Consider the following 26,354-nt stretch of genomic DNA (forward strand, 5'->3'; position numbering starts at 1 on the left):
CACCTTCTAAATACTTATTGAACCCATGACTGGTTCAACTAATGAACCAAACCACTATTAGACCAAAACATGTAAACCAGAGTAACTGATCCCATATGCGTACCTATTACCCATGGTTTAGGCTCATTAAACTATTAAAGTGGCCTATTACACTAAAAACCCTTGGACTAAAGGCCCAACATGCATACAACCCAACCATAGGCTTATTCCTAAGAAAACAAGTCCATTTTGGTGATAAATCTGCATCAGTTATCTTATTGCTGATGCTCTAATGCATGAAGTTCTACTCCTCCATCCAGCTTTTGATTGATGATCCATTTTCATGTTTTCATTTGTATTGCTACATTAATTCCTCTTTTTGTTATTTTTCTGATTGCCATCGATACGGCCCTTCCTTTCTTTCTTTCTGCTGCTTTGTTTGTGGTCTTTACCAGGATTTTTCTATGCGTTGCCCTCTTGTTCGTGGGCATGGGAATTTTGGGTCAATTGATTCGGATCCTCCTGCTGCCATGCGTTACACAGAGTGCAGATTGGAAGTAAGTTTTGTGTTGATTTTAATTTCTTTGAATTGGTTATCAATAGAAAGATTTTTTGTATCTCTCTGAACAAAAGTTCCTTTAGAGGTGACTATTTCTACCATATGGAAAGCTTATTTGGTCATTCTGACTGTTGGGTGAGAGGGATCCCTCTGGATAAGCCACATATTAAATTTAGTGGCCCATTTGAACTGTATGGTGTTTTGGACAACATGTTAAAAAAGATTGATGGCCAACCAAGTTTCCATGTGGCAGATATAGGGCTTGAATGGCAATGTTAAAAACAAAAACTTATGGTTTTTTTTTTTTTTTGGAATACATGTGGAACAGAACATGTATGTGGCTTCAGGTCTGTTTTTATGTTTTTTTGAAATGAACTGGGTTAAAAAAAAAGAAAAAAAAAACTTTTGGAACAGTTTTGAGAAACAGATTGAAATAGGTCTTTTTTTGGAACAGAAACAAAATAGGGTAACAAAAAAGTCCCAACATAATAATAAATAATGACTCTCCACTCTTGACTACCGCCCACCACCACCACCTGAAGATACACTTTGTTAATATGGGTTCCATACGTATTTCAGTTTTTTTTTTTTCTTTAAGTGGCAATTTTTTTTTTTCAGTTTTACCATGCAACATTTTCTTGTACAGAAGTATTGCAAATTAACTTAAATACAAAAAAGTATTACCAACTCAGAAATACTAATTTGGGACAGAAACTTTTCCATACACACCCATAGCTGCCAGTTCTGGAATTTCCTTTACTGCAAGTGAAGGAAAGCCGCTCCCATATTATTATTTCTTTTCTATGCACTCATCTATTATTTCTCATGATAGTTGGCTAAAAGTATTTGATTTTGCTATCCCTAGATGAAAAAAGTAGCTCAAGAAGACAATAACTATGGGATCTCTATGTTGTTGATGAGTCAGCTTTGATACTACTTTTAAAACTATTGCTAAAAGAATTTGATATCTGTAGATGGAAAAAGTAGCTCAAGAAGACAATAACTATGGGATCTCTATGTTGTTGATGAGTCAGCTTTGATACTACTTTTAAAACTATGGCACCATAATTTAAAATTGATTTTGATTGTGCTCTCTAAACTTGAATTAAATTCTTACCTCCTTAGCCTCCACAGTGTATCCAAGTTGTCGTTCTAATTTTTACTGGTAGGATCTTAATGGTGCTGTCGACCTTGGCACTGGGTGTGTATTACTCTACTTTTTGTTTTTAGTTATTATATTGGTATATACTCTGTCGAGACCTTTGCTGATTTGTCCCATTTATTTCAGAAAGTTTTGTTATGATGCTCAAGTTTGAGTCTTCCTTTCCTTGACTTTGTTCAAGTTTTTAAAGTGGACAACTCGCTTTGTTACACTTACAGGCGCTCACAGAAGCAATGCTCTTGGTGGATTTAGATCAAGATACGGTTTGTTTCAGATTCCTACATCAACTAGTCATATATTTCATTTTCTACATTTGATCCATGTATTTTTATGCACCACTGAAAGGGATTATTTGGTTTCAGGTTGATTTTGTTCCGAACTTTGATAATTCACAAAAGGAACCATCTCTTCTGCCAGCTCGGATCCCAACTTTGTTATTGAATGGTTCTTCTGGGATTGCGGTATTCCTATTAAACAAATTGTCTTTTATAGTTTGATTTATGGATGAATTTGCATATAATTTTTCATTATTGGTTGTTGGTTATTTGTCTTTCATTCTGATGTCTGGTACTTTCAGGTTGGAATGGCGACCAACATCCCTCCTCACAATCTGGGAGAGTTGGTGGATGCGCTCTCTGTGTTGATTCACAATCCTGATGCCACGGTACCAGTGCTTTACCTTTCAAATTGAAGTTATTGCAAAAATTATGGTGGTGATTTCTTACAAATTGTAGTGCATATCTTCTTCAAGAGGCCCAATTGTTAAATGTTTGTATATTTTTAAGTTATTTCTCTAACATTGGTAGAAAAGTAAGCTCTGACTGGAAAGTTAAGAATAGTTAACCTAGTTATTTTCTGTCTGTTTATGGTCACTTACTTTTTGAAGCACTAAATAACTGCTGCATCTCTACTTTTCTAAAAATATGTGGTTGCATGACGGCTTCATGTTTGATGGTATTGATGGGGTCATCATAAATTACCAGTATCAGGCTTCGTTGGACCCTTGATAAATTTAAAAATTTCCTGGAAAGTGGAAACTGTTTAGTTAAATCAAATCATCACTTAAGAAAGAACCTATAAGCAATTGTTTTGGATAGATAAAGGACCATTACTAGCTGAACTAGGCATCCTTAATGGGTGTTTCGGTTGGAACTCTGGCGATTCAATGATTACTAAGTTATTAGGCACTAAATGTTCTACATAAATGGAGTTAAGGACCCTAATCAACTTGCTTACTTAGTAGCTCACTTTCCACTTTCTGCTTGCCAGTTATGCTTCTTAGTTTATGACTGGATTCGAATTCTTTTTGCTGCTTAGACTTATTCTGGATCTTTGACTTGTATGATTCTCTTTGAAAGCTCCAAGAACTGTTGGAATATATGCCGGGACCTGACTTTCCAACTGGAGGAATAATCATGGGTAACATTGGGTATGCAGACACACACTGGCATTTAATTTCATGGTTTCATTTACTCACATTTAATTCCCACCCCCTTCCACTTTCTTATCACCTACATTGTATGTTCAGGTGAATGTTATTTCAGTTTAGGGTGTATTTTCTAATGCGAGTGCATTTTGTGTAGTATCTTAGAAGCGTACAGGACTGGACGTGGACGTGTAGTTGTTAGAGGAAAGACTGATGTGGAATTGCTTGATGCTAAGACAAAGCGTGCTGCAATCATTATCAAGGAGGTAATGTTTTCTGTCCTGTTTTGTTCATGGTGGGTTTTTTTTTTTATTTAATTTGTGTTCTGTAAGCCCGATTTTTCTAGAAGAAATGCCTTGTGTTTTTCCACTCTGATATCTGCTTGTGATGACACAGGTCCCATATCAGACTAACAAATCTGCACTAGTGGAAAAAATTGCTGAACTCGTGGAAAATAAGGTACTGTATGAGTAAACAGCATTTGAGGAATATTATTCGACTTCCACCTAGTTTACATCAATATTCTTTTAACGTTTGCATACACAAGGATGGGGATGCCATCTTGCCTTTGGTGAACTTTCTTATTTCTTTCTTTTACCCACTTTACCTTTGTTTATTTATTTAAATATTAATACTGGAGTCAATGAGATGCAGTAGAAGCCTTGGCTGATTTTCTGAAATGAGGAGTTTTGATAAATCATGGCAGTTAAAAGACTACAAGGGTGCTTTGGAGTGAAAATGGTGCATTGTGAATTTGAGGGCGGACCAATGTCAATAATTTCTTTTGGAAATTTCTCCTGTCGCTAATGCTGTCATAATAATGCCTTGATTTCCTATCTTTGCTTGTCCTCGCCCTGTGGGGTTATGAAATATCTGATCACCCCACCCCAGTTTTCAAGCATATATATTAGTGCCAACTCGGATGAAATACATGATCTCATTTATTGGAATGCTACCAATGCTATATTTTTCATTGATTTACTGTTTTTTTATTACAGATATTGATGTGACCACGGGTTCGAAAACCCTAATTCCGGGTCGCTATGGGCCCACTCAATCAACAATAATACAAGTATTATAATATAATGGCAGTTCTGTAATTTCATAGCTCAATTCAAGGCTCTTTTTGGATGGGTAAGAGGGCTTAGAACATATGGGTAATTAAGTTTTAAAGAAGGGAAAGTCTGGAATTTAAGGCAGTTGTAATAAAATGGAAGCAAACTTTAAGACCGGGGGCTTGTGAAGTGGCCTTAGATGTGATAAGTAAAAGAAGTTCATCTTCAATCTTTAATAGGAAACTGATGATGGAACCAGCCTTTAACTAATTGTTAGAAATCTCCCAGGGAAACTCCTTTCGAGGTAAAACTTTAAACATGTCTTTTACCTGACCCTCTGGAGATCAACCAATATTGGCTCCAAAATACTAATAATTTAAAAATAATAGCCTGAAACAGGAACTGGTGGTAACAGGAGGAAGATCTGAGATTCCAGATCTAATTCTCTCAGCAGAGGAAGTTGTAGGTGTTCAATTTGGGGTAGGGAAATAAGCCTCCAAATCTCGGTCCAAACTGTGAAAAGTTAACTGAGATCTGGAAATTTTATCTTTCAACCTAACAGTACCGTCAAGGACAGGAGAGAGATTAGGAATTAAAAATAAAAAGAAAGAAGAATGAGAAACCAGAGAAATAATAAAAGGTCAGAACAGTAACAGGAACAGAAGAAGGAAAGGAGAAGAATTACTGAATTAGTGAAGGAGATAGTACCTGATGGGAGGGTTCTAAATCGAACCAGAGAGAAGAAAGAGATAGAGCAAAGATCAACACCACTCACAAGTCGCAATCCTTGAGGAAAAGTTTGAACTTTAACTCAGTATTCCACTTCAAAATCCAATCTCACTGTTGTGGGTTACATTGTATAAATAAAAAAGCATTCCAACTCAAGTAAGGAAATCTACTTAACTAGTTAACTAAGATAAAATTAAACGGAGAAATAGCAACTCCTACGTAGCTAATTCTTACCAAAATAAAATTAGAAAAAAGAAAAAGATTACATTGCCTATCCCCAACATAGAAAGAAATCCTAATAAACCTTACAAACCATTCTTGGACCAAAAATCTGGGTTGGGCAAGCTACATCATGGCGTAGGCTTCCACAGCGGGTCATTCCGGTCCATCCACGTCAATGCCACTGCATCAGATATCTTTATTTTCTTGTGTTGGGTTTTAATCTCAGTTTTTTGAACCTACATTTTGCTGGCTTATTTATTTATATTTTTTGTTCTCAATTTCTAAATTTACCGGAACTATTAGTTTTTTTTCCTTTAAATATAATTGATGTCGTCCTTTTAATTTTGGTACAGATTTTGGAAGGCATTAGTGATATTCGTGATGAAAGTGATCGCAATGGAATGCGCATAGTCATAGAAGTATACTACTAATTCTTTTTTAATTCATATAGTGACACATTCTTGAAAGCTCATGCCCTGCACTGCTATTATTTGAAAAAATATTACTCCATTTTCACTTGATGTTGACTGTTTCTGATGCTATATTGTACAGTTGAAAAGGGGATCAGATCCTTCCATTGTTCTCAACAATCTGTATCGCCTTACTGCTCTTCAGTCGAGCTTTAGCTGTAACATGGTGGGGTAAGTGCCTTGTAGACCTTATTTGTTATTGCTGCTTGGAGAATTATGATGTTTTTATTTGAGGATGTGGGATGAAATGGTGATGATGCTTTTTTTTTCCTCATTGAAATTAATGAATAGAAGGTTTTGGATAATGCTTCATTGAAAAAAAGGGTTCTGGGTAATGCATATGTATACATTTTAAGTGGGGATGGGAAGCGAGACTAACATTGTTTTGGTAACAATTGCATTTGGCTTTATTACCTGTTATTGTCCTTTTCTTGTATCGTTTGTGCTCTTCTATTTACATAATTTGCTTATAATGTAACTACTGTTGGTCAGATCTTGGGAACATTTAGTGAATTTAATAATGACGAATTTGTAATTTTGACGTAGCTGTTGAGGGCTTTCACTACCAAAATGGCTGAAATGACACAGGAATATGGTTCATTTCAGTGATAACTGATAAAAACCCAAACATTGAAGACCCCTTAATTCACATGCGATTTCGTTTCGACAAATGTTGAAACCGAAATATGCCATCGAAATTTTGGCATTTCGGTCGAAATTTCAGACTATGCTATAAAGCCACTTGTACTTGGTTAGTATTATCCATCAGCACCGAGGATATATATATATATATATATATATTTTGGATGAATAATCACACCGAGGATATATTTGTCTTGTATATTTCCTGAAATCAGCATTTTTTTTGAAACTTCTATTGATGGTACAGATTCTTGCTGGCTTGTTCTCCACAAATGTCATGTGTTCATATTAGCTTCATCAATTGATTAAACTTATGATAAATATCATGTGACCTGCTTTGATTTTTGGTATTTGTGCTTGACTTTGTTACACAGTATACTTGGAGGGCAACCAAAACAGATGGGATTGAAAGAATTACTTCAGGTGAAGGCCTTCTTTGGTCCCTTTTTATATTTTCTTTTTTTCCCTTGTATGCTGAAATAGACGTTTGATCTCTGTTCTTTTCTTGTTCCATTGTTTACTTTGTATTTTTAACATATGTTTTGTTTATACATTCATATTTGTGATTAAGGATGTTGACTTATGAAGGCATTCAAGTTTGTTGTTGTTTTAGTTGACTGTACGATTGCATGGCTAAGGCGAAAAGTGAAGGCTTACTTTTTCTTGTCTGCTTTAAGAAAAAAATTAATTTATTTATTCATTATGGAAAAAAAAATGGTGAAAGAACTTGTGATATTATAATAGAATATTTATTGTAGCAAAATCTTGAAGGATGCCAATTTTTTTTTAAAATGAAGGCATATATCGGTATGTATTTGGGGTATAATATTTTGTAACCATAAAAGTAGAGAGATACGTGCATGCAACATTTAATGTATTGGAATTTGATGTTAAAAGTTTGAGGTTTATGTTGGGAGGAGATTTCTTAGACTTTCATACACAAGGAATAGTCTTAAGCGTTATCCCAACTAAATGGGGCTGGCTACATGGATCTTGTTTTGCCATTCAACTCTATCAATGCCATAATTGTTGTCAACCCTAATCCATTCATGTCTTTTCTAACCACTTCTCCAAAGTCCTTTTAGACCTACCCCTTGCTCATCTAGCTCCTCCGATCTAGATGTTATGGCTCCTTGCTTTTGCATGCAAAGGTCTACACATTTCTATGTCACCTCGAACAGCTTTCTCTTGACTTGATCATGTATTCGATATATTTCCATTCTAGTACTCCTTTTTCAATCCCTAATAACTTTATCTTAGCTGGTTTTTTCAGTAAGACCTCCCCATCCTCCCTTGACCTGATACATGATCGGATATATTCCCATTTGTACTCTTTTATCAACCCTTAATCACTCTTCCTTACCTGGTTTTCCCAGGAAGGCCTCCCCATCTTTGTAGACTTCAGATCATAGTTGTCAAGGTGTCCAGGTGCTTTGGTTTCCTTGGACATGTAGGTGGGTGCCTTGGTCACCTTGTTGGTGTTTCCTTGCCTCTGGATCCCCTTCAACGCCTTGGGTCGATTGGATCATTGGACGCTGTGACAACTATGCTCCCGAGCAAGCAAAGAAGATTCTCTTTGCTACACCATAACTCATTGTGCTTCCATTCTATTGTGTTTTGTGTATGTCATGATGTCCTGTAATTTTTATTGTATAGGCTCATTACTTCTATGTTCAAGAACTGATCTTTACTTCTAGTACATAATGAATCTCGTGGGTTATGTTTAAATCACTAATATGGAGAACTCTCTCTTTCTCTCTCTACCTCAAATGTCCCAGGCATTCCTGGACTTTAGATGTTCTGTGGTTGAGAGGCGTGCTAGGTTTAAACTTTCCCAAGCTAAAGAAAGGAAACATATTGTAGAGGTATGTTGGAGATATTTGCTGAAATTGTTCTAATTCTAAAGATGGTCCAAATTTATTTTCTTATTAATTGATGCTGTTTTGTGACCAGGGTATTATTGTGGGACTTGATAATTTGGATGGTGTGATTCATATAATTAGGGAGACCTCAAGTAACACAATGGCATCATTGGCTTTGAGAAATGGTATTTTTATGTTTCAATATATTTTCCTCCATTACGTTTGTTATGGTATTTTTCTGACAGACTTGTCTAATATCTCATTTGTGATTTGACTGTTTATCCTTTGCTCCAAAAGTAGTATGTGTCCCTGATGCCAATGTCGTCATGGAGTTAGCATGTTTGCACATTTAAGGGGGGAGCTTATTGTGTCAAATTATTTCCTGATGACAGTCTCAGCTTTATTCTGGATTTTATCCAAGGAGATATTTTCTGGCGTTCTGGATGTTGAAGTTGCTCATATAAAGGGAAAATGGTTCTGATAAGAGGTTCATGCTATATGGATGAGTCATATGTTGAAAACCTGATCAGATGTTCTAACTAAGTTCGACCAGAATTGGGTCCCTATATGTTCTCCATTGCTGGAAAGTAAGACTATTCCAATAATCCAGAGCCGGCTGTTCACATGACTTTCTATAGGCCAACTGGTGGGGTTTTTTAAGATCTCTTATTTCTCTCCTTTTGACAAATTCTTGGTATTATAGGAACATAAAAGCCCAGATTGGATTTTAGTGTCCACATTTCTGTTAAGGTCTGGTCTGGTTTGTCTTGTGAAGACATGGCTATTCTTGGGAGTTTGATTTAGTGGATCTAATTTGAATTGGTTGGGCCAATTTAATTTAAGTATTGTCTAGTAAACATTTTTTTTTAAATTCATTTTTAAGCACATATGATTTGCTCCTAAGAGATCAAGCTGTTCATGTAAGAGTCGGCGGCTGCATTTTATTCAAGAAGAGGAGGGGGAGAGAGGAAGTGGAGGATATAGTTGTTTGGAGAACAGTAGTCCAAAAAGGGGAATTAAGTCAGGGGTTTGATTCTTTGAAATGCCAAGGAGAATCACAAAATGCAGAAGTTGTGGATAGAACATTTGGAGCACTAAGTTGTGTTCTAATTCAGCTTGGGGTTTCATATTAAGAGAACTTGAGTTCTGTGATCATTCAAATTTTTAGGTTTCAGCTGAGCTGTGCCGTCTATTTTTCTTTTCATATTTCAATTTTGGTCAGCAGTTTCAAGTCAGGTTTTCTGACTATGATCGGTTAGTAATCCACAATTTGTTTTGCGTAGTCTCCCTCCCCCCTCCTGCCTTTTTATTTCACTGGATTTCTTAGTTGCGCTCTTACAAGCCATGGTTAGGGCGAACTAATGGTTGGCTTGGATCAGACCTTAACCATGCCATCTAACAGGATTGATTCCTGCACTGGTTTTCATACTATGGTCTGAGTTGTCTAATGTTTTGTTCGTATGTAGGAGTAGCTTTATATTAGAATCTAGTTCTGTTCACTTTAGTTCATGGTATTTGTAACAGAGATATCTTTTTATCATTTTGATCATTTGCTTGGAGAATTCGTTGTGTTGCTCATGCTTACTGTTCTATGCATTCTTGAATTCGCAATGTTTCTTCTCTTCCCCCATCAATTTTTTAATCTTTATGATGTTTTTCTGGTTCTTTTATCTCATTGACTGAGAGAGAGAGAGAGAGAGAGAGGATTGCTATCAATTTCTTCATCCGACGTCCTTCATGGAAGACAAGATTGCTGGCAATATAAATAGCTGCCCGATTATCACAAAGCATATAAATGGGCTTGGTAATAGGAAACCTAATGCAGATCAAAGCTTGAAGAAGAGACAAGAACAACAATCAGAAATTACTGTTCATGTAACATTGTTCACATGAACAGTACACACGAGTTGCTATTCACGTGACACAGTTCACGTGAACAATAAATTGTGTCAACATCTTCCATTTTAGTTTCCCATTTAATTTATTTTAGTCAGTTTCTGTTTTCTGATTACCATAGATTATGGTACTACTCAGAGAATATTGGAATAAAGACTACTGGTCTAGAGGTTCCCCTTCAAGGGGAGCCTTCAATTCAGGAGCAGGAGGCTTTCATTCAGGGGGAGCCATAGATTCAGCAGAAAACATAGGACGACCCAGTGATACAAGTATTCTCTCACAAAAAAATGAGAATTGAAACTACCACTCATACTACTGCTGCTACTCCATTGCTTTCTTATCTTGAGTCTTTTCTTCCAAGTGTAACCTTTCCCCTCACTTTTGATCAGTCTCTTGATATCCTATTGCTCATAGAAAAGGTAATAGGACTTGTACTCAACATCCTATTTCTAACGTGATGTCATATAATGTTCTCTCCCTATCATATCGTGCATTTGTGTCTTCCATGTCCTCTGTTTCTATTCCTAAAACTTGGCAGGAGGTAAATGTAGAACCTAAGTGGAAGGAGGCAATGAATGAGGGGATGAGAGCTCTTCACAAGAATAACACATGGGATTTGGTTGTTCTTCCCCTGCAAAAGCGACCAGTTGGCTACAAATGGGTGTTCATGGTGAAGCATAATGTTGATGGAACCGTGGATAGATATAAGGCAAGACTGGTGGAGAAGGGCTTTACTCAAACTTATGGAATTAACTACTAGGAGACCTTTGCAAAAAATGAATACCGTTCAAGTTATCATCTCTTGTGCAGTGAATCGAGGATGGGAGCTACAACAACTGGATGTCAAGAATGCCTTTCTTCATGGAGAGTTGACTGAAGAGGTGTATATGGACATTCCACTTGGATACTATAGTTCAGAAACACAGGGCAAGGTGTGTAAATTGAAGAGAGCTCTGTATGGATTGAAGGAATCTCCCAGGGTATGTTTTGGTCGTTTTCACAAGGTTATGATAGTTGTTGGCTTTATTCAGAGTAATGCTGATCATACACTATTTATTAAAAGAGTGGGTGATCATATTACCTTGCTGATAGTATATGTGGATGATATTATTGTTACTGGCAATGATACAGATGAAATCTCTAAGCTCAAGGCTTGTCTTGGTAAGGAATTTGAGATCAAGGACCTAGGAAGGCTGAAATACTTTGTTGGCGTTGAGGTGACACATTCAACCAAGGGTATTGTTCTATCCCAGAGAAAGTATACCTTGGACCTCCTCTCAGAGACTGGTATGTTAGGGTGTAAACCTTTGAATACCCCAATTGAGGCTTACTCTCATCTCGGAAGCAAGGAAGGTGAACTTGTGATAAAGGTCGGTATCAAAGACTGGATGGACGACTCATATATCTATCCCATATGAGACCAAACATAGCTCATGCAGTAAGTTTGGTGAGTCAGTACATGCATGACCCATATTCCTCACATATGGATGCTGTGAACCTGATTCTTAGGTGCTTGAAGACTGGTCTAGGAAACGACATTTTTATTCTTTCCTATAGATCATATGAGGGTCAAGGCATGCATTGATGCTGATTGAGCAGGTTCTCCAGATGATCGTCGCTCTATTATTGGCTATTGTACATTTGTTGGTGGTGACTTGGTTACATGGCGTGGTAAGAAGATGTTAGTTGTGGCTTGATCAAGTGCAAAGGCTGAGTTTCGAGTTATGGCTCATGATATTTGTGAGCTATCATAGTTGCATAGTCTCCTTCATAACTTGGGTGTGTAAATCAAGATGCCGATGTTACTATATGTGATAATAAGTCTGCCATCAACATTGCACACAACCCTTTTCAGCATGACTGCACCAAGCATGTTGAGATCGATATGCATTTCATCAAGGAGATTTTTGAGCAAGGATTTATCTGTATTTCTTGTGGGTGAAGTGAAAATCAGTTAGCAAATGTTCTCACAAAGGGACTTAGTAGTTAATCTTTTTATTTTATTTTATCCAATTTGGGTATGTGTGATATCGATGCACCAACTTGAGGGGGAATGTTGAATAATTCATTATTGTAATGATGGGTTTTAGGGGTTTATCGAAATGGACCCTTAATCCCTTAGGGTCTTCTTATTTTTCTATAAATAGAGGACTGTGCTCATTGTTGCACAAGTCCAATTTCCCCAATTCTTCACTAGTTGAGCCAGATCTCGTTTGGACCACCAAAGTTGAAGCAATTCTGAAACACAAAAGAAAAGAGAAGAGAAGGGATCCCTTGGACGGAAGCTGAGCACCGGATATGTTGAATCAAATAAATTTTCGATGACAAGTTTGAAACCAAGACTTCACATAAGGACCATTAACCAGCCCTACCACAAGCGAGAAACATCAAACTTTCATCCAAAGCAATGTTCTATCTGGCTTTATATGCCTCTGACATCAAGAAACATAGCTGCAAGACAGTTGCCTTGCTCATTGTTAGCTTTCTTGTCCTGAAGTGCGTCCAAATTACTTTGGCCTAATGAACTCAATTTAGATACTTAGAACATATTACCTGAGGGATGTTTAGATCCATGGAGAGGTCCCGTTAGGAGGTCATTGAGATCATCAAATCGTGGAGGTGAGATGGTGGGCTATGACAGTTGACATCTTCTGGGGGATCCCAATGGATTAATTTTTGAGGCATTGGGATTCATTAAATCTTCCTCATGGACTAGAAATCAGATTCACCATGCTTGGTGACCATCCCCTCCTAACATCCTTAAGTTAAACACAGATGTCACTTTTCTTGGCAATCCTGGTCAGTGGGGATTGGCGTGGCATTTAGATACCATTATGTGTGGTGGTGTTGGCCTTTGCAGCCCATACTGGTGTAGCTGATTTTATCATGCTGAAGCTAAAGGCAATCATCCAAGTGTTGAAAATTGCTTTGGATCATGAATGAACTGATGATTATGGAAGTGAAGTCTCTTCAGCAGTTTCATTGGCTTCAGATTCATGTGCAGCGAGAGGGGGATGATGGCGATAATAAAATCTCACTAGGGAGGTGAGGAGTACTGTGCCCTGGTGGAACCCTTTTTTTTATCTATTTTTTAATGGGAGAGGGGGTGGGGTTAGAGATCTGCAAATTTGATTGTTAATTGGCTAGGGTTGGAGTGGGCAGGGATTCTCTGAACTTCACCCTCTATCCTATAGCATAGTCCTTTTCTTTTTATTTAAGCTGTGGCTCCTCCTTGTTTTTATTGTATTTTTTTCTTGTAGTTTATCATTTTATCTTGCTTCTCCCTTTCCTCATCTTAATAAAGTCTTCCTTTTTTTTTTCAAAAAAAAAATAGGTAGGGATAAAATCACTGGATCTTGTGTTTTACCAATATTGGAGTCCTTGTTACAACTATGGGGAAAAAATTGTCCAGGATTGACAAGCTGCTAGTGGTTTTAATAACAGTTCCAAGTCAATGTAGATTAACCAGATCTTGGTCTTGTGATGAAACAATTCTATCTTGTTACTGGAGCAACCCGGAATAAGGATGAATCCTGTTTTGCATGTGTGGGCCCTATGAGCAAAGGAGCTGCCTGACCCATGCCTACACGAAATTTAATCATCTAAAAGGGTTTTATGTTTATCTTTTTAAACTGAAATTTGACCGATGTGCTTTCATCTAGGTTTTGGGATTCTTTCGAGTTTCCAGTGGTCAAATCTAGTCTTATTTGGCTCCTAATTGTTTGTTAGAACTGTGAAAAAGGCCAAAATTTGACATTCAATCGAAAGGCCTATAAAATTGATGAATCTATGAGTTTGTTTGATTATATTGAGACACTTATGGTTATTCTATACTGTAGATATGTCAAGAGATAAGTGATGGTTCATGTTTGGATGAGATAATTAATATTGTTTTCTCCAATGCAGAGTATGGGTTGTCTGAGAAACAAGCTGAAGCTTTGTTGGACATAACCCTTAGAAAGCTTACTTCTCTAGAGGTGCATGGCGGTCATATTTCTGTTCATCTGTTGTTTGTTTAAGTTGCAAGTTTTATGTATTCATATATATATATATATATATATTTTTCCTGTTGTACAGAGGAAAAAATTTGTTGGTGAAAGTTTATCCTTGAGAGAACAAGTTTCTAAGTTAGATGCACTCTTGTCAAGCAAAAGACAAATATTGCAGGTAAAGAAGATTTCTCTCAAGTATTCTCTTATGATGGGTTCAACTATAAAATTGTGGCGTGGATAATTGCAACAGAATAGTTGGCTTGATGCTTTAGCAGTGAGTTTGGGGTGTGTAATATCAGGGTTTTGAATCACCTTCCTACTTTTTAAAGAAAAATATTGCAATTTTTGTGTTGGGTGGTTTTGGAAGGGGGGGGGGGTGAGGTCAGTGGTTCAACCATCAAAACTATCGAATTTGAATGATTCAAACAGTGCAATTCTTCAGATCGGATGGTCTGCTGACAAATCACTGGTTTCTGGAGACCATGCAGTAAAGTGTGTGGGATAGACCGCTCTGTATAAAAGGGTCTGAACACCTGGTCCAACCTTCCTTTAAAACATTGACTATTAGGGTGGGCAGATCATCTTATGGACATTTATTTTCATATACTTTTGTTTACTTTTGTTGTGTTTTACTCTTTATCTACTTTTGTAAACCAGTATCGGCTCAATTTGGTCCACTGTTTCTACTATTGAGTACTGTGGCCCCTTCTAGTCAAGGTGTAAAGATTTAATGTTTGTCTTTTGATCTGAATGATTTCTATCTATATTTCAAACCACCGATACAGTATTTAGTGTGGATTCAAATGATCCTTTAAATATTGGTTCCATTGGTTTCAGTACTATTTTCTTGTCTTGATAATTGCATTGGTTTGAATACTTAATATAAATGGTGCATCGTGTTGTCAACAAAATGGTGAAGTGTGAAGTTGTAACCTTCCTTTGATTGCCTGTTTTCTTATTTTCAAAAGTTATTTAGCGTAGAGGTAAAAAAGGATGTTCAAAATAATTTGAAAGTGACTTGTTATTATGTCATTATTAAAAGCTACACATTGCTCGTGTGGGCATGTGAAATGAAAGATTTACCCTCATTGAAAAAAAACATGTTGGACTAAAGGCAAAAAAGTTAGGTTACTACTTTTTTTCTCACCAACCTTGGTAACGACAGGATTTTCGTAACATAAATCATACCTTTGATACATTACTCTCAGATGGTGAGCGTCAAGAACTCTGTTAATGATATAGGGCCTCTGTCCACTGCATTAGAAAGTAGTTCTTTATTTTTATGATCATGTCCTTTTGATGTATTGGTTCCTAATAAATTTTGTATCCATGCCCCTTATTAGTTAATAGAACAAGAAGCTATTGAACTAAAGAACAGATTTCCTACTCCAAGGCGTTCGTTGCTGGAAGATGCTGATAGTGGTGAATTAGAAGACATAGATATCATCCCAAATGAAGAAATGCTCCTGGTATGGAGCAGAAAAAACGTTTTTAATGCCTTCATTCTTCAGACTTTACATTTATTCTACTTCATTGATTAGGTTTCCCAAAAATATATGTTCGTTTGAGAAGTTATGGTAATGATCATCAGGCTCTTAGTGAAAAAGGCTACATGAAGCGGATGAGGCCCAACACGTTTAATCTTCAAAATCGCGGAACAATTGGAAAATCCGTTGGGAAAATGAGGGTAAATGATGCCATGTCTGACTTCATTGTTTGTCATGCCCATGATCATGTCCTTTTTTTCAGGTAGATCTCATTCCTGTGTTATTGCAGCTCTTCAAAGAATGTAATATTAGTTTGTTGCTTGGGTTTGTATTTGTTGCATCCATATTGCTGTTATACATAGTTTTCTAATTTGTTTGCTTTCCACGTGTCATTTGGAGTTTCTTAGATAGAACAATGTCAAAACATATTTTGCACTAGAACTATGCAGTAAAAAATGTGTTTCAACAGGTTCTGTGGTGCATGCTCTTTGCTGATGATATTGTTTTGGGGAATGAGACAAAGGCTGGGATTAACTATAAGTTGGAGCTATGGAGGGGTTTTAAGGAAGATGGAGTATATGATGTGTAAATTTAGTCACACTATAATGGATAATGAAATGGTGAAAATTGAAGAGAGAGAGAGGTACCACAAGTGATCATTTTAGGTATATGAGGTCAACTGTAAATAAAGAAGGTGATATAAAGGTTGTTTCATAGAGGATTGAGGTTGGATGGATGAAGTGGAGAGGTGCGCCAGAGTTTTGTGTGACCGACCTTTTTTTTTGGTGAATATACTGACATATTCCTATAAAGCATAAAGGGAAGTTTTTTCGGTGAATATACTGACATATTCCTATAAAGCTTAAAGGAAAGTTTTATAGGATAGTAGTTTGACTGCCTTTGATGTACGGTGCGGAATGATGGGTTGCTAAAAAGTGTATATAGATAAGCTATGTGTAACAAAGATGAGGATGTTGATATGGATGAATGGCGAAACTAGGATGGATAAAGTTAGGAATGACCATATTAGAGCTGATTTGGGCATTGCCTCGATTCATGATAAGCTCCGAGAAAGTCTTTTTAGGTGGTATGACCATGTTCAATGGAGGCCTTGAGGATGCATCACCAAGGAGGAGTGATATGATTCAGATTGAAGGAACTAAAGAAGCTAGGGGCAGACCTAAAATGACTATAGCAGTAGTGAGGAAAGACATACATAGTTTAGTTTGGTCCCAAGTATGACCTTTGATAGATCTTTTTTCCACTTTATTTCATTTTTATTAATGATAATATTATTGATGCAAAATTAAGAATTTTATATTAATTGACAACCCAATAGAATGACTGGCCTTGTGCTGTCCACAATAAAAGATGCAAAACATAAGCATAAGACCGAAACTGGACCCAATCTGAACTTTTACTGAAAATTCATTTCCTGAGCACCATCATGGTCTCACTTCTACTTGCTTGGGCAAGAGATATGCCAAATTATTTGTTGATCTTTGCTTCCAATGGATTATTCGATTCACTTGAGAAGCTAGATGCCTTGTTTGCCTTATGCGAATCTTCAAAATCAATCCTCACAAGAAGTGACTCATGTTATGACCATAGCAGTATCTCCTTCAATCTAATATTGTTGAAGCCCTCCCCAATAGAAAACTCCGGAACCTCACAAAGAATTTTTAACACTTAATTTTGACACATGGAAGGGCTGTTCAGCTCAGCTGTGGCTTATATACAACAACATCCAAAAACTTACCCCAACTTAATGGGGTTAGCTACATGGAGATTCTAAGGAAGGATGAGCCGAAGGATCCATGCAAAAAGATTGACGGGTTATACTAAGTGCCAACTGCCAACCTCAGTTGGGGCCTATATATTGGTTAATATTGTTTTTGTTTCAAAAGGTCTGTTGCCATGACTTTTCACGGTGAACCAGAGATTACCTTCTTCTATTCTATACAATATTATGGAGTTTTCTCCTTAATTATACTTCTTGTTTTGTGGTATTAGATCTTTAGTGGTGCCTGCTACTCTTGCAACACTTCCTTACCCTTTCTAATGTAGTGTGTTTGAAAGATTCAAAACGGTAGCCAAAATAGAAGAATCTATAAATCAAAGGATAGTTCAGACCTTAAAATGACCTCAAATTGAGCTTGGGTTTTCAATACACAAGTCGGCCCACCTAAGTCGCATCCCATTAGTTTGGTCTTATGGGTTTTATCACTAATAAGTAGTTGGTTTTCAAAATTTCATCTGTGCATATCTATGGTGATTAGTCACTTCCTGTTGCGGGTTTTTTTTTTGGGGTAAATGACGTTTGGGGTGCTCAATGTTTGGAAAAAGTGCACCAAAGGTACCCAATGTTTATGAAACTATACTCGGTGTACCTATTTTTATACTTCCATATATACCCCAATAAAAATTTTACACTACACTATCACATGCAACACCCCCATGCTCCCTTGCTCTCACTCTCCCCTCCTAGCTCCCTTACTCCGTTGCTTCCCTGCCATCTCTTGCAAACCTACCCCACCCTCCCTTGTTTCCCCCACCCCTTCCCTACTCGCAACCTCCCCCCTCCCGCCCCGCGATGCTCCCTACAAAACTGCCCCTACTCCTAATCGCCGTGATTCCCCTCCTCTCCTTGCCTCTGATCTCGACTTCCATAAGTTGTTAGTGTCATTGAACACGAACTTTCTAGTGTCATCATGTGAAAGCCTTATGCGTTGATCCTGCACCAGAGCCTGCACTCTGACCATAGCTTTCATGCACCGAAGCGTCATGTTTGCTTGCTTTTGAACCTTATGCCCTTTGCCAAAGCTTGGAGCTTTACAAGCCTGTTCAGCACATAAAGAGCTCTCCATGACTTTTCCCTACCTCATCAAAATTAATTAATTATCTGCTTTGGGAAACATTAATTATTAACAGGAGTATAAAACAGAACACATCTCTAAAATTTCTTTTGTTGGTTTATTGTGCAATATCTTGAAGGCGAGTCTAAATAACAATACCAACATAGTGTTCTTTAATGAAATTAGAGGGATTGGTGAGGCAAACCCCTCCGCCCCCCCTGGCGGCGTTTTAATAGCATTAGGCTGAACGGCTTCCAAAGATCACGTAAAAAAACGTGAAGGGTAGAAGAAAGAGTTCTAAACGTGTATATGTTTTTTATAAACGAAAAAAAAGGCAACTAAAGATCTCGTTGCAGCGGAGCTCGAATTTTGCATCTCCTCCTGTAATGCTTGCATCTGAATGAACGAAAACCCAATAAGATTAGATCAACAAAACAACACAAAACGAATCAGAGACAAGAAATCAAGAGAATCAGAGAGCTATATCCAATCTTTCTGAAATCTAGTCATTTATTGGCAACACCTTCCATTGTAGAAGAAAATTAGGCAAAGAAAGATAAAGAGAGGGAAGGAAGCCAAAGTTGCCTGATAATAGGAAACAAAAGAGAGACCGTATGATGAGCTGAAAACCTCCATTTATAGACTACCTATCTTCTTCATAAAGTAATAAAAGTTGCAGGCCAAGAGAGAGAAACAGGGGATGGGAAGAGTGAGAGAGAGAGCTTGTGATTGGTTGAGAGCATGCGAAGAGAGATAAAGAGAGGATTGGACTTGGAGAGAGAGTGATTGGTTGAGAGTAGGCAAGTTAGGGTTTGCCGTTATCGAAAGAACCCTGAAATCCCAAAACCCCTTCCTCATTGCAGAACCCCTCTCTTCCTGTGATGACAAGCAGAGTAATGTCGTTAGATAATTCGAGTCACATGTTACATCAAGACAGAAGTGGGTGTGGACTGTAAAGAGGCAAGGCATCCCTTAAGGCTATGATGGGAGAGTAAGGAGGCCCGCACACACATGCATCGATCCTCTAAACTTCCCTTAGCGAGGAAGAAAGCCCTGCAGACCATAGTACATGCCTTTTCAAAACAGAGAAAACCATTTTATGCCTACTCTAGTGTCGCCCTCGCCATTCCCCATGTTATAAGACCCACCTACCTATACCTATAGGACAATCACAATAATTGTTTTTAGTGCAAAAAACAATCAAGTTTAACTTATTTTGTGTTTGTTATTTTATTTTTTAATGTAACTTCGAGGCATTAAAATTTAGAACTTCTTAAAGCTTACAACATAAGGGATGTGTTAGCAAGAAAGGTTTCTATAATTTTATATGAAGTCGGTTAATCCCTTCGAAGATGCTAGCATTTTTATTCTAATTTATGCATGTATATTGCATTTTTTTTCTTTTGCATGGTATTTTTCAAATTTAAATGTTTAAAACACGTTTTGTCCATTTTTCTTTTTTGTTTTTTTATGTTAACGTATTTGATTTTTTTTTTTTACCTTCACGTTTGCATTTTGATCCGTTTACAACATGCTCATACCGAATACTGTTTTTTTCCTGTTCCCGTTTTAACTATGGGTGAACCACTTCTACGGCTACTTGGGCTGTAGCAATGGCTGCCTCAGCGACAGCTACAGTTGCTATTGTGACAGCAATGGCATGCCTTTGCTCAGCGGTTGCAGCCGCAGCAAAAGATTCGCCGTTATTGCTGTAACTGCTGGCTTCGCTTAGCATTGTTGTGTCACTAGTTTATGATTTGAATCTTTTGGGAAATCTATTGCCGCTTCTCCTGTTTATGCACTTGCCAAGACCATTATTGCAGTTGTACACTAGTTATCAGTATTACAAATGACTGGTAAACAAACAAGTAAACACACATAAAAGGAAAAGGCTCTCTCCCCACCATTGCTCTCCCATCCTGGACTCCATCAGGAAAAGACTCCAGCTTTGGAACGGCAAGTTTCTCTCTTATGTTGGTTGCCTTGTCCTTATCCAATCTGTTCTCCAATCCCTCTACCTCTACTGGTTCAGAATCTTTTGTCTCCCAGCTTCCACCTCCAAAGCAATAGATTCTCTCCTCTGTGCCTTCCTTTGGAAAGGCACAGATGCCACCAAATTCTTTCACCCTATAAGCTGGTCTAAGGTTTGTCGGCCTAAGGCTGAAGGTGGCTTGGGCTTTTTCAAAATCAAGGATGCCAACTCCGCTGCTATCCTTAATCTTATCTGGAAGATTGTCTCCAAGCAGCAAATCATTTGGGTTTCCTGGGTTTATTCTGTTCCCCTCAAATCTGTTTCCTTGTGGACTTGCCCCCTTCCGCCTGATGCTTTTGTGGATCTGGCGCTGCATCCCCAACTCCAGACCCCTTGCCCTCCCTGCCATATCCTGTTATATTGGCAATGGCTCCTCCACCTCGCTTTGGCTTGACCTGTGGCACCCTGCATGTATCCTCCTTCCCTGGTCACTGCTAGAATCATTCTTCCCCTCAGGCTCTACCAGATCTGCCACCGTTGCATCCATGCTTTCCTACTATGGTTGGTCCCCTCTGTTTCTCCCTCCCCCTTGGCCGATCTTTGGGCCTTCCTTCCTCCCATCCCCCCTAGACATAGGGGATTGCATGATACTGTCAATTGGGTCCCCTCCTCCTTGGACCTTTTCTCCTCTGCCTCTGCCTGGAACTTTATCCGCTCCAAAGACCTTTTTATTCCTTGGTGCAATGTCTGGTTTAAAGGGCACATCCCTCGTCACAGCTTCACCGCTTGGCGAGCCCTCTCCTATTGCCTTCCTACGCAGTCTTTCCTCAACTACCGCCACATTCAGGTTCCTACTTGCTGCTGTCTGTGTTGGAATGGTACTGAAGATGTTGACCATCTTTTCTTCTCCTACCCCTTCTCTTATTCTATCTAGAAGAAGGTTCTCCATTCATGCTGGCCCACCACCTGTCCCATCCTCCCCCTTCCTCGTGAATGTATTTGGGTAGACATGACCTATAGTGGCTGCTTCATTTGTGGCACAGTCGGAAAGCTCGCCTTTTATGCCACCATCTACTTTGACGTTTCTTCCAAGCTCAGATCTTTTCGTCAGCACCCGATTTGTGACACCCCTAGGAACAAGCTCATTGTTGTCTCCTAGGGTCTCCCCTGCTCTATCATCTCCCCCCCCCCACCCCCCCAAATTGTTGTTTCCCCTAGTTAGCTAGTCCCCCTCTTTCGAGGGGTTTGTTCCCCTTGCTCCTCCCCCTCTTCTTTTCCCCTTGTATATTCTTGTTCTTCTTGGTAATGAATTATTTATTCATCAAAAAAAAACACACACACACACACACACACCACACAAAAGGAATAAAAAAAAAAAAAGGAAGAAAAAAAGATGAAAGGGACAGAGGAAGACTGACATTTTCGTCTTCTTCTTGCCCATGATCTTCTCTCCTTCTGCTAGTACTCTTCTGGTTCTCTTTTGTGGGAGACCTGAAAGCCCTTTTCACTACAGTAAACCACGAGGTACCACCCTTCTTTCCAATGGAAGGAAAGAAGAAAACTGAGCCGCATTCACAGAAGAGCCACCAAGCTTCAGCCCCCCAAAGCAGGAGCTTTTGATTGGATTAGATTAGCTCGCGTGAAGAAATACAATGTGGAGCAAGATATTGAATCTCTCTAATTCTTCTTAGGTATTTTATGATTATTATCTCTTGCATTTGATGCAAACGATGGTGATGCAGGCGGAGGGGGAGGTGGCAACTTTGCCATTGGTAGTGGCTGTGATGATTGTGGTTGCAAACAAGTATGATAGATTCTCCAATGATGGAAAACATTGTGCAATTTTGGGTTGTAGGGGAGGGATGGGTGGAGGTGGAGGTGGAGGTGGAGGTGTAGGGCGGGTTTGTAGGTAGGATGGTGGGGTGGGTTTGTGGGGGAATGGGAAGTGAGGAGTGAGCACTGTTAGTTAAAACAGGAACGGAAAAAAAACAGAGACGTACGGTACGTGTTTTAAACAGATAAAAACGATGAACGGTACGGTAAAAAAAAAGGAAACGTCAAACGGACGGAAACGAACGGTACGAGTATTAAACGTGTAGTTTTCAAAAAAACGAAACCAAAAAAACGGCAATATATCATCATATAATTTGAGAGATTATTGCCTGTATACCTGCATCTAATGTTCTAAACTACATCAACATCAAACATTCATGCATATATCATCCAAAATATAGCATCCAATGTAAATTCCAAATTAAAACTTAATACACCATATTAAAAAAGACATGTCCAAAATATATTAAAAAAAAAAAAAATACCATCCATCCATATCATCCAAGATGTGTATAAAAGAACATTTTTCTTTAACAGTTTAAAGATCAATAAAAAAAAAAAAAAAAAAAAAAAAGATCAATGAGGAGACATTAAACTATATGAAGTAGATCCTCCATCAGCTCCAGTGTCAGATGGTTCAGGTTCCTCGTACGTCTGCTCAAGCCTCTCCATTTCAAGCTCAAAGTCGTACTGTTCAATCCAAACTGTTGGACATTTTTCCGTTGAATTTGAAAGTGCTAGTTTCCCCAGCTTTACCCTCGGAGCTGTGCATGATTAATCCTAAAATTGGGGTAGAATTGTCATTTCAACACATTCATCATGTTAACTGTGCAAATCTTCCTCTTTCTAGAGCAGAGATTAGAAAATAAATAACAGGAAGGTTGGTAGTTGACTATATAAGTGACGAGCTTCATCGAGGCAGGGGTTAGTTCTCTATCTGTTACGTAGAGAGAGAGAGACAGAGAGATTGATTGAGTAAGCAGCGTTATCTGGAAACCGGAAAGTGTAAACACGAGAGATGACGAGATGACTATCACGGGCCATGGTTTAGGTTTTTCGATTTTTTTTTTTTGTTTTTACCCAAAATCGCATCTAGCATATGCTATATTATAGAACAAGAGGAAGAAGAAGAGTAGAGAGACGAGAGAGAGAGAGAGAGAGAAGAGAGAGAAGAAAATGAGAGAGAGAGAGAGAGAGAGAGAGAGAGAGAGAGAGAGAGTACCTTCTGAGTTCTGACCGAAAAAAGGAAGAACAGCAAAATATATAAAAGAGATGCTACTATACCTGCTTGCTACTGTCGATGCCCGAGCCCGACTTCCGACGACTTCCGACGACCTGGGATTAACCTTTCTCGACTTTCGACGACTTTCGACGACTTTCGACGACCTGCTCTTCCTCTTTTGCTCTGAGTTTTCTTCGATTGACAAACGGAGAAGAAGGGTTCAGAGTCTGACCAACGGAGAAGAAGGGAGAGATGACGGGAGTCACGGACTACGGCTACGGGTGATTTCAGAAATCAGAATTAGGGATTCGGGGAAGAAATCAGAAATCGTAAATCGTTTTCTTCGGTTTTTTTTTTTTTTAATAGTATGACAAAATTCCTATTTGCCCTTACAAAACGTATACGCGTTTTAAACGCGTTTAAACTGCCGTTTTCGTTTTTTCCCGCATTGTATGAAAGCATACGGCAAAACGCGTTTTAAACGGCAAAAAAACGCGAACACGTTTTAACTAACAGTGGGAGTGAGTGGGTAGGGGAGGGGTAAAATTGGGGTTTTAAGAATTAAGGAACCTCAAATATAATTTTAAGAAATGTGAGGTACCACATAAGATTCCAAACATGGGGTACCGGTACCTTTATGTCATTTACCCCCCCCCCCTTTTTATATATCACAATTTTAATTCATATTGCATTTTGCTCATTCCAAAGTCATATGTTAGTGTTTCTCTTTGCCCTAAACACATTCTTGGTGATCTGATCCACCGTTGATATTTTGAATTACAACTTATTTACTTGGATTATTCAATGACAAAAAATAACCATCTACTGCAGTGATAGGGGAATAGTATACTCGGCCCGAGCCTATAAAATCCCAGAATGCAGCAGAACAGCTGCTGGCACACCTCTGGTCCAGGTATCTGCTGCTTTCATTCTGAATTATTATTTGTCAGTACCTTACGTGATATACTTCTGCCTATTTTAACCTTTTGTCACTCAAATATTCAAATTGAATCAGATATTATCCTTATCGGATGGGGAGAGAATAACTTCCATCATTCCGGTAGGCGAGTTTCCAGGAGATCAATATCTAGTTATGCTTACAATTTATGGGTACATCAAGAAAGTATCTTTAAACCTTTTCTCAGCAATCAGATCAACAGGAATCATAGCGATTCAGCTGGTTTGTCCTCTTTTCTTTTCCTTTATTGTGGCCTAGATCATAGTTGTCAAGGCATCCAGGAGCTTTGGTTGCCTAGGCGGGTGCCTTGTTTGTGTCGCCTTGCGTCCAGTCCCCTCCGACACCTTGGGTCACCTAGATGCGGTGACAACTATGGTCTAGATGGCTGGAACTATTCTAAGTACTCAGATAAAAATTCATGGTTTAATACAGGTTCCAGGTGATGAGCTAAAATGGGTTCGTTGCTGCACAAACGACGATCTTGTTGCAATGGCTTCTCAAAATGGGATGGTTATTTTGAGTTCCTGTGAAACTGTAAGTCCTACTGTGCTTTTTGTTGAGAAATGCTGTAAAGCAAGAATAAACTATTGGATTTCTTGTATGGTCCCCGTTGTAGTAATTGAGATGTAATGAACCAGTAGTACTTTTTGTTTTCTTCTTGCTTTCCCTCAGTGTTCTGAAAACTGACCTGGCAGCCGGTCAAACTGGTTGACCTGTCGCTGGGCCTTCAAAATGGGTGGATAAAAGTTTATGAAACTGTTCTTGTCCGGCCAGTTAGACAGGTTCAACTGGTTGATTTGCCACCTTGTCACCTAAACAGGTTAATGGATGGGCTTTGTTCCCTGAACTTTGCTTTTTTTCTCTGTTGGTTATTGTTCTGTATGTATTTTTGTGTTTAGATGGAATCAGAAGTCCAGACAGATTGTACCCAATATAAAAAATATAGAAAACAGATATCTGTACACTTATGATTGTGGAATTAATAGCCTATACCACGATAATTCATACCAATGCTAAACAACTGCCCAGCATGTGCATCCCCCCCCCCCCTCTCCCACAAAACACACACACGACACCATCATGTGGCCCCAAGGGGGCAAAGCGCATAGGGGTACAACAACACATAACACAAACCCCTTGTAATGGAGAACTAGAATCACAAGTGATCTTAATCCCAGGCAGGATCTGAAATTATGGCTGAATAGAGAAGATGTCCAATAGGATTGGTTCGAGCTCTCAAATACTCACAGCAAACAAATAAAAGAAAAATGAGAAACGAAAGAGAATTCGATGGAGGGTTGAGAAGGGGGAAGAAGAACTAGTGAATGGGCATCTCACCCAACTCATCTCACAGTACAATTGATGGAGGACCGGTAGGGGTAAGGAAGAAATCCCTGAGAGGGATCTCAGAGTTGCAGGGGAGAGGGAGAAATCGCACTAAGAAAGGGGGGAAAAGAATCACACACACGCCCGCATGCTCTCAAATACTCAAACTCAATTCATCTTTTCAAATCTGTCCAATAACTTGGATTGCATGCTCTTATATAATAACTGAAAATTAAAACTTGCCTAGTAAAATCTAAAACTAAAATTAGCAACTTCAAATTTGCTTCCTGAATTCTAACTAATGAAATTAGAAACAAATAAAATTTAAACTGGTAACTCCCTAATTGACTAAGAACTACCCAAAAATAAAAGATTACATATCGTCCCAAATTAAATAACTCAATTCTTCCTAAATAAAGTAACTCCTAAAATATCCTATTGATTTCAAAAATCTAATCGGACTCGACTCTTCTCGGTTGAGATTGCCCGACGAGTCAACCCAGTTCAGCCTCGATTCTGCATCAACTCCTCCGATGTTAAGAAAAACTCGTCCACGAGTTTTAAAGAATGATAACAATAAGAACTCACAAACATGGGTACATTGCTCGTCGTTTGCATCACGAACGAAATCCATGAGGTGAAGCTTTGGAGGTGCAGTCAAGTCTGGAAAATCATGGGGAAAAACAAATTCATGATAGTGAACCACT

The 26,354-nt window shown here is 38.4% G+C and overlaps 1 protein-coding gene across 2 annotated transcripts in view; it reads left to right on the forward strand.

Annotated features, from left to right (window-relative positions):
• The window catches only part of LOC122088788 (DNA gyrase subunit A, chloroplastic/mitochondrial), a gene marked incomplete at its 3' end in the record, with an annotated part of 40,912 nt that extends 16,057 nt beyond the window's left edge, over positions 1-24,855 (forward strand). For both annotated transcript variants that reach the window (XM_042658116.1, XM_042658117.1), the window contains 19 exon segments: positions 435-536; positions 1,919-1,963; positions 2,063-2,161; positions 2,278-2,364; positions 3,059-3,129; positions 3,284-3,392; positions 3,523-3,585; positions 5,486-5,551; positions 5,685-5,773; positions 6,619-6,667; positions 8,023-8,109; positions 8,198-8,291; positions 13,909-13,979; positions 14,080-14,169; positions 15,338-15,463; positions 15,586-15,743; positions 24,195-24,276; positions 24,379-24,543; positions 24,754-24,855. In XM_042658116.1, coding sequence (XP_042514050.1) covers positions 435-536; positions 1,919-1,963; positions 2,063-2,161; positions 2,278-2,364; positions 3,059-3,129; positions 3,284-3,392; positions 3,523-3,585; positions 5,486-5,551; positions 5,685-5,773; positions 6,619-6,667; positions 8,023-8,109; positions 8,198-8,291; positions 13,909-13,979; positions 14,080-14,169; positions 15,338-15,463; positions 15,586-15,743; positions 24,195-24,276; positions 24,379-24,543; positions 24,754-24,855 — 1,755 coding nt within the window.
• Between the last annotated feature and the right edge of the window lie 1,499 nt (positions 24,856-26,354).

The sequence above is a fragment of the Macadamia integrifolia genome, chromosome 9 (genome assembly GCF_013358625.1).
Source record: "Macadamia integrifolia cultivar HAES 741 chromosome 9, SCU_Mint_v3, whole genome shotgun sequence".
Taxonomy (NCBI): domain Eukaryota; kingdom Viridiplantae; phylum Streptophyta; class Magnoliopsida; order Proteales; family Proteaceae; genus Macadamia; species Macadamia integrifolia.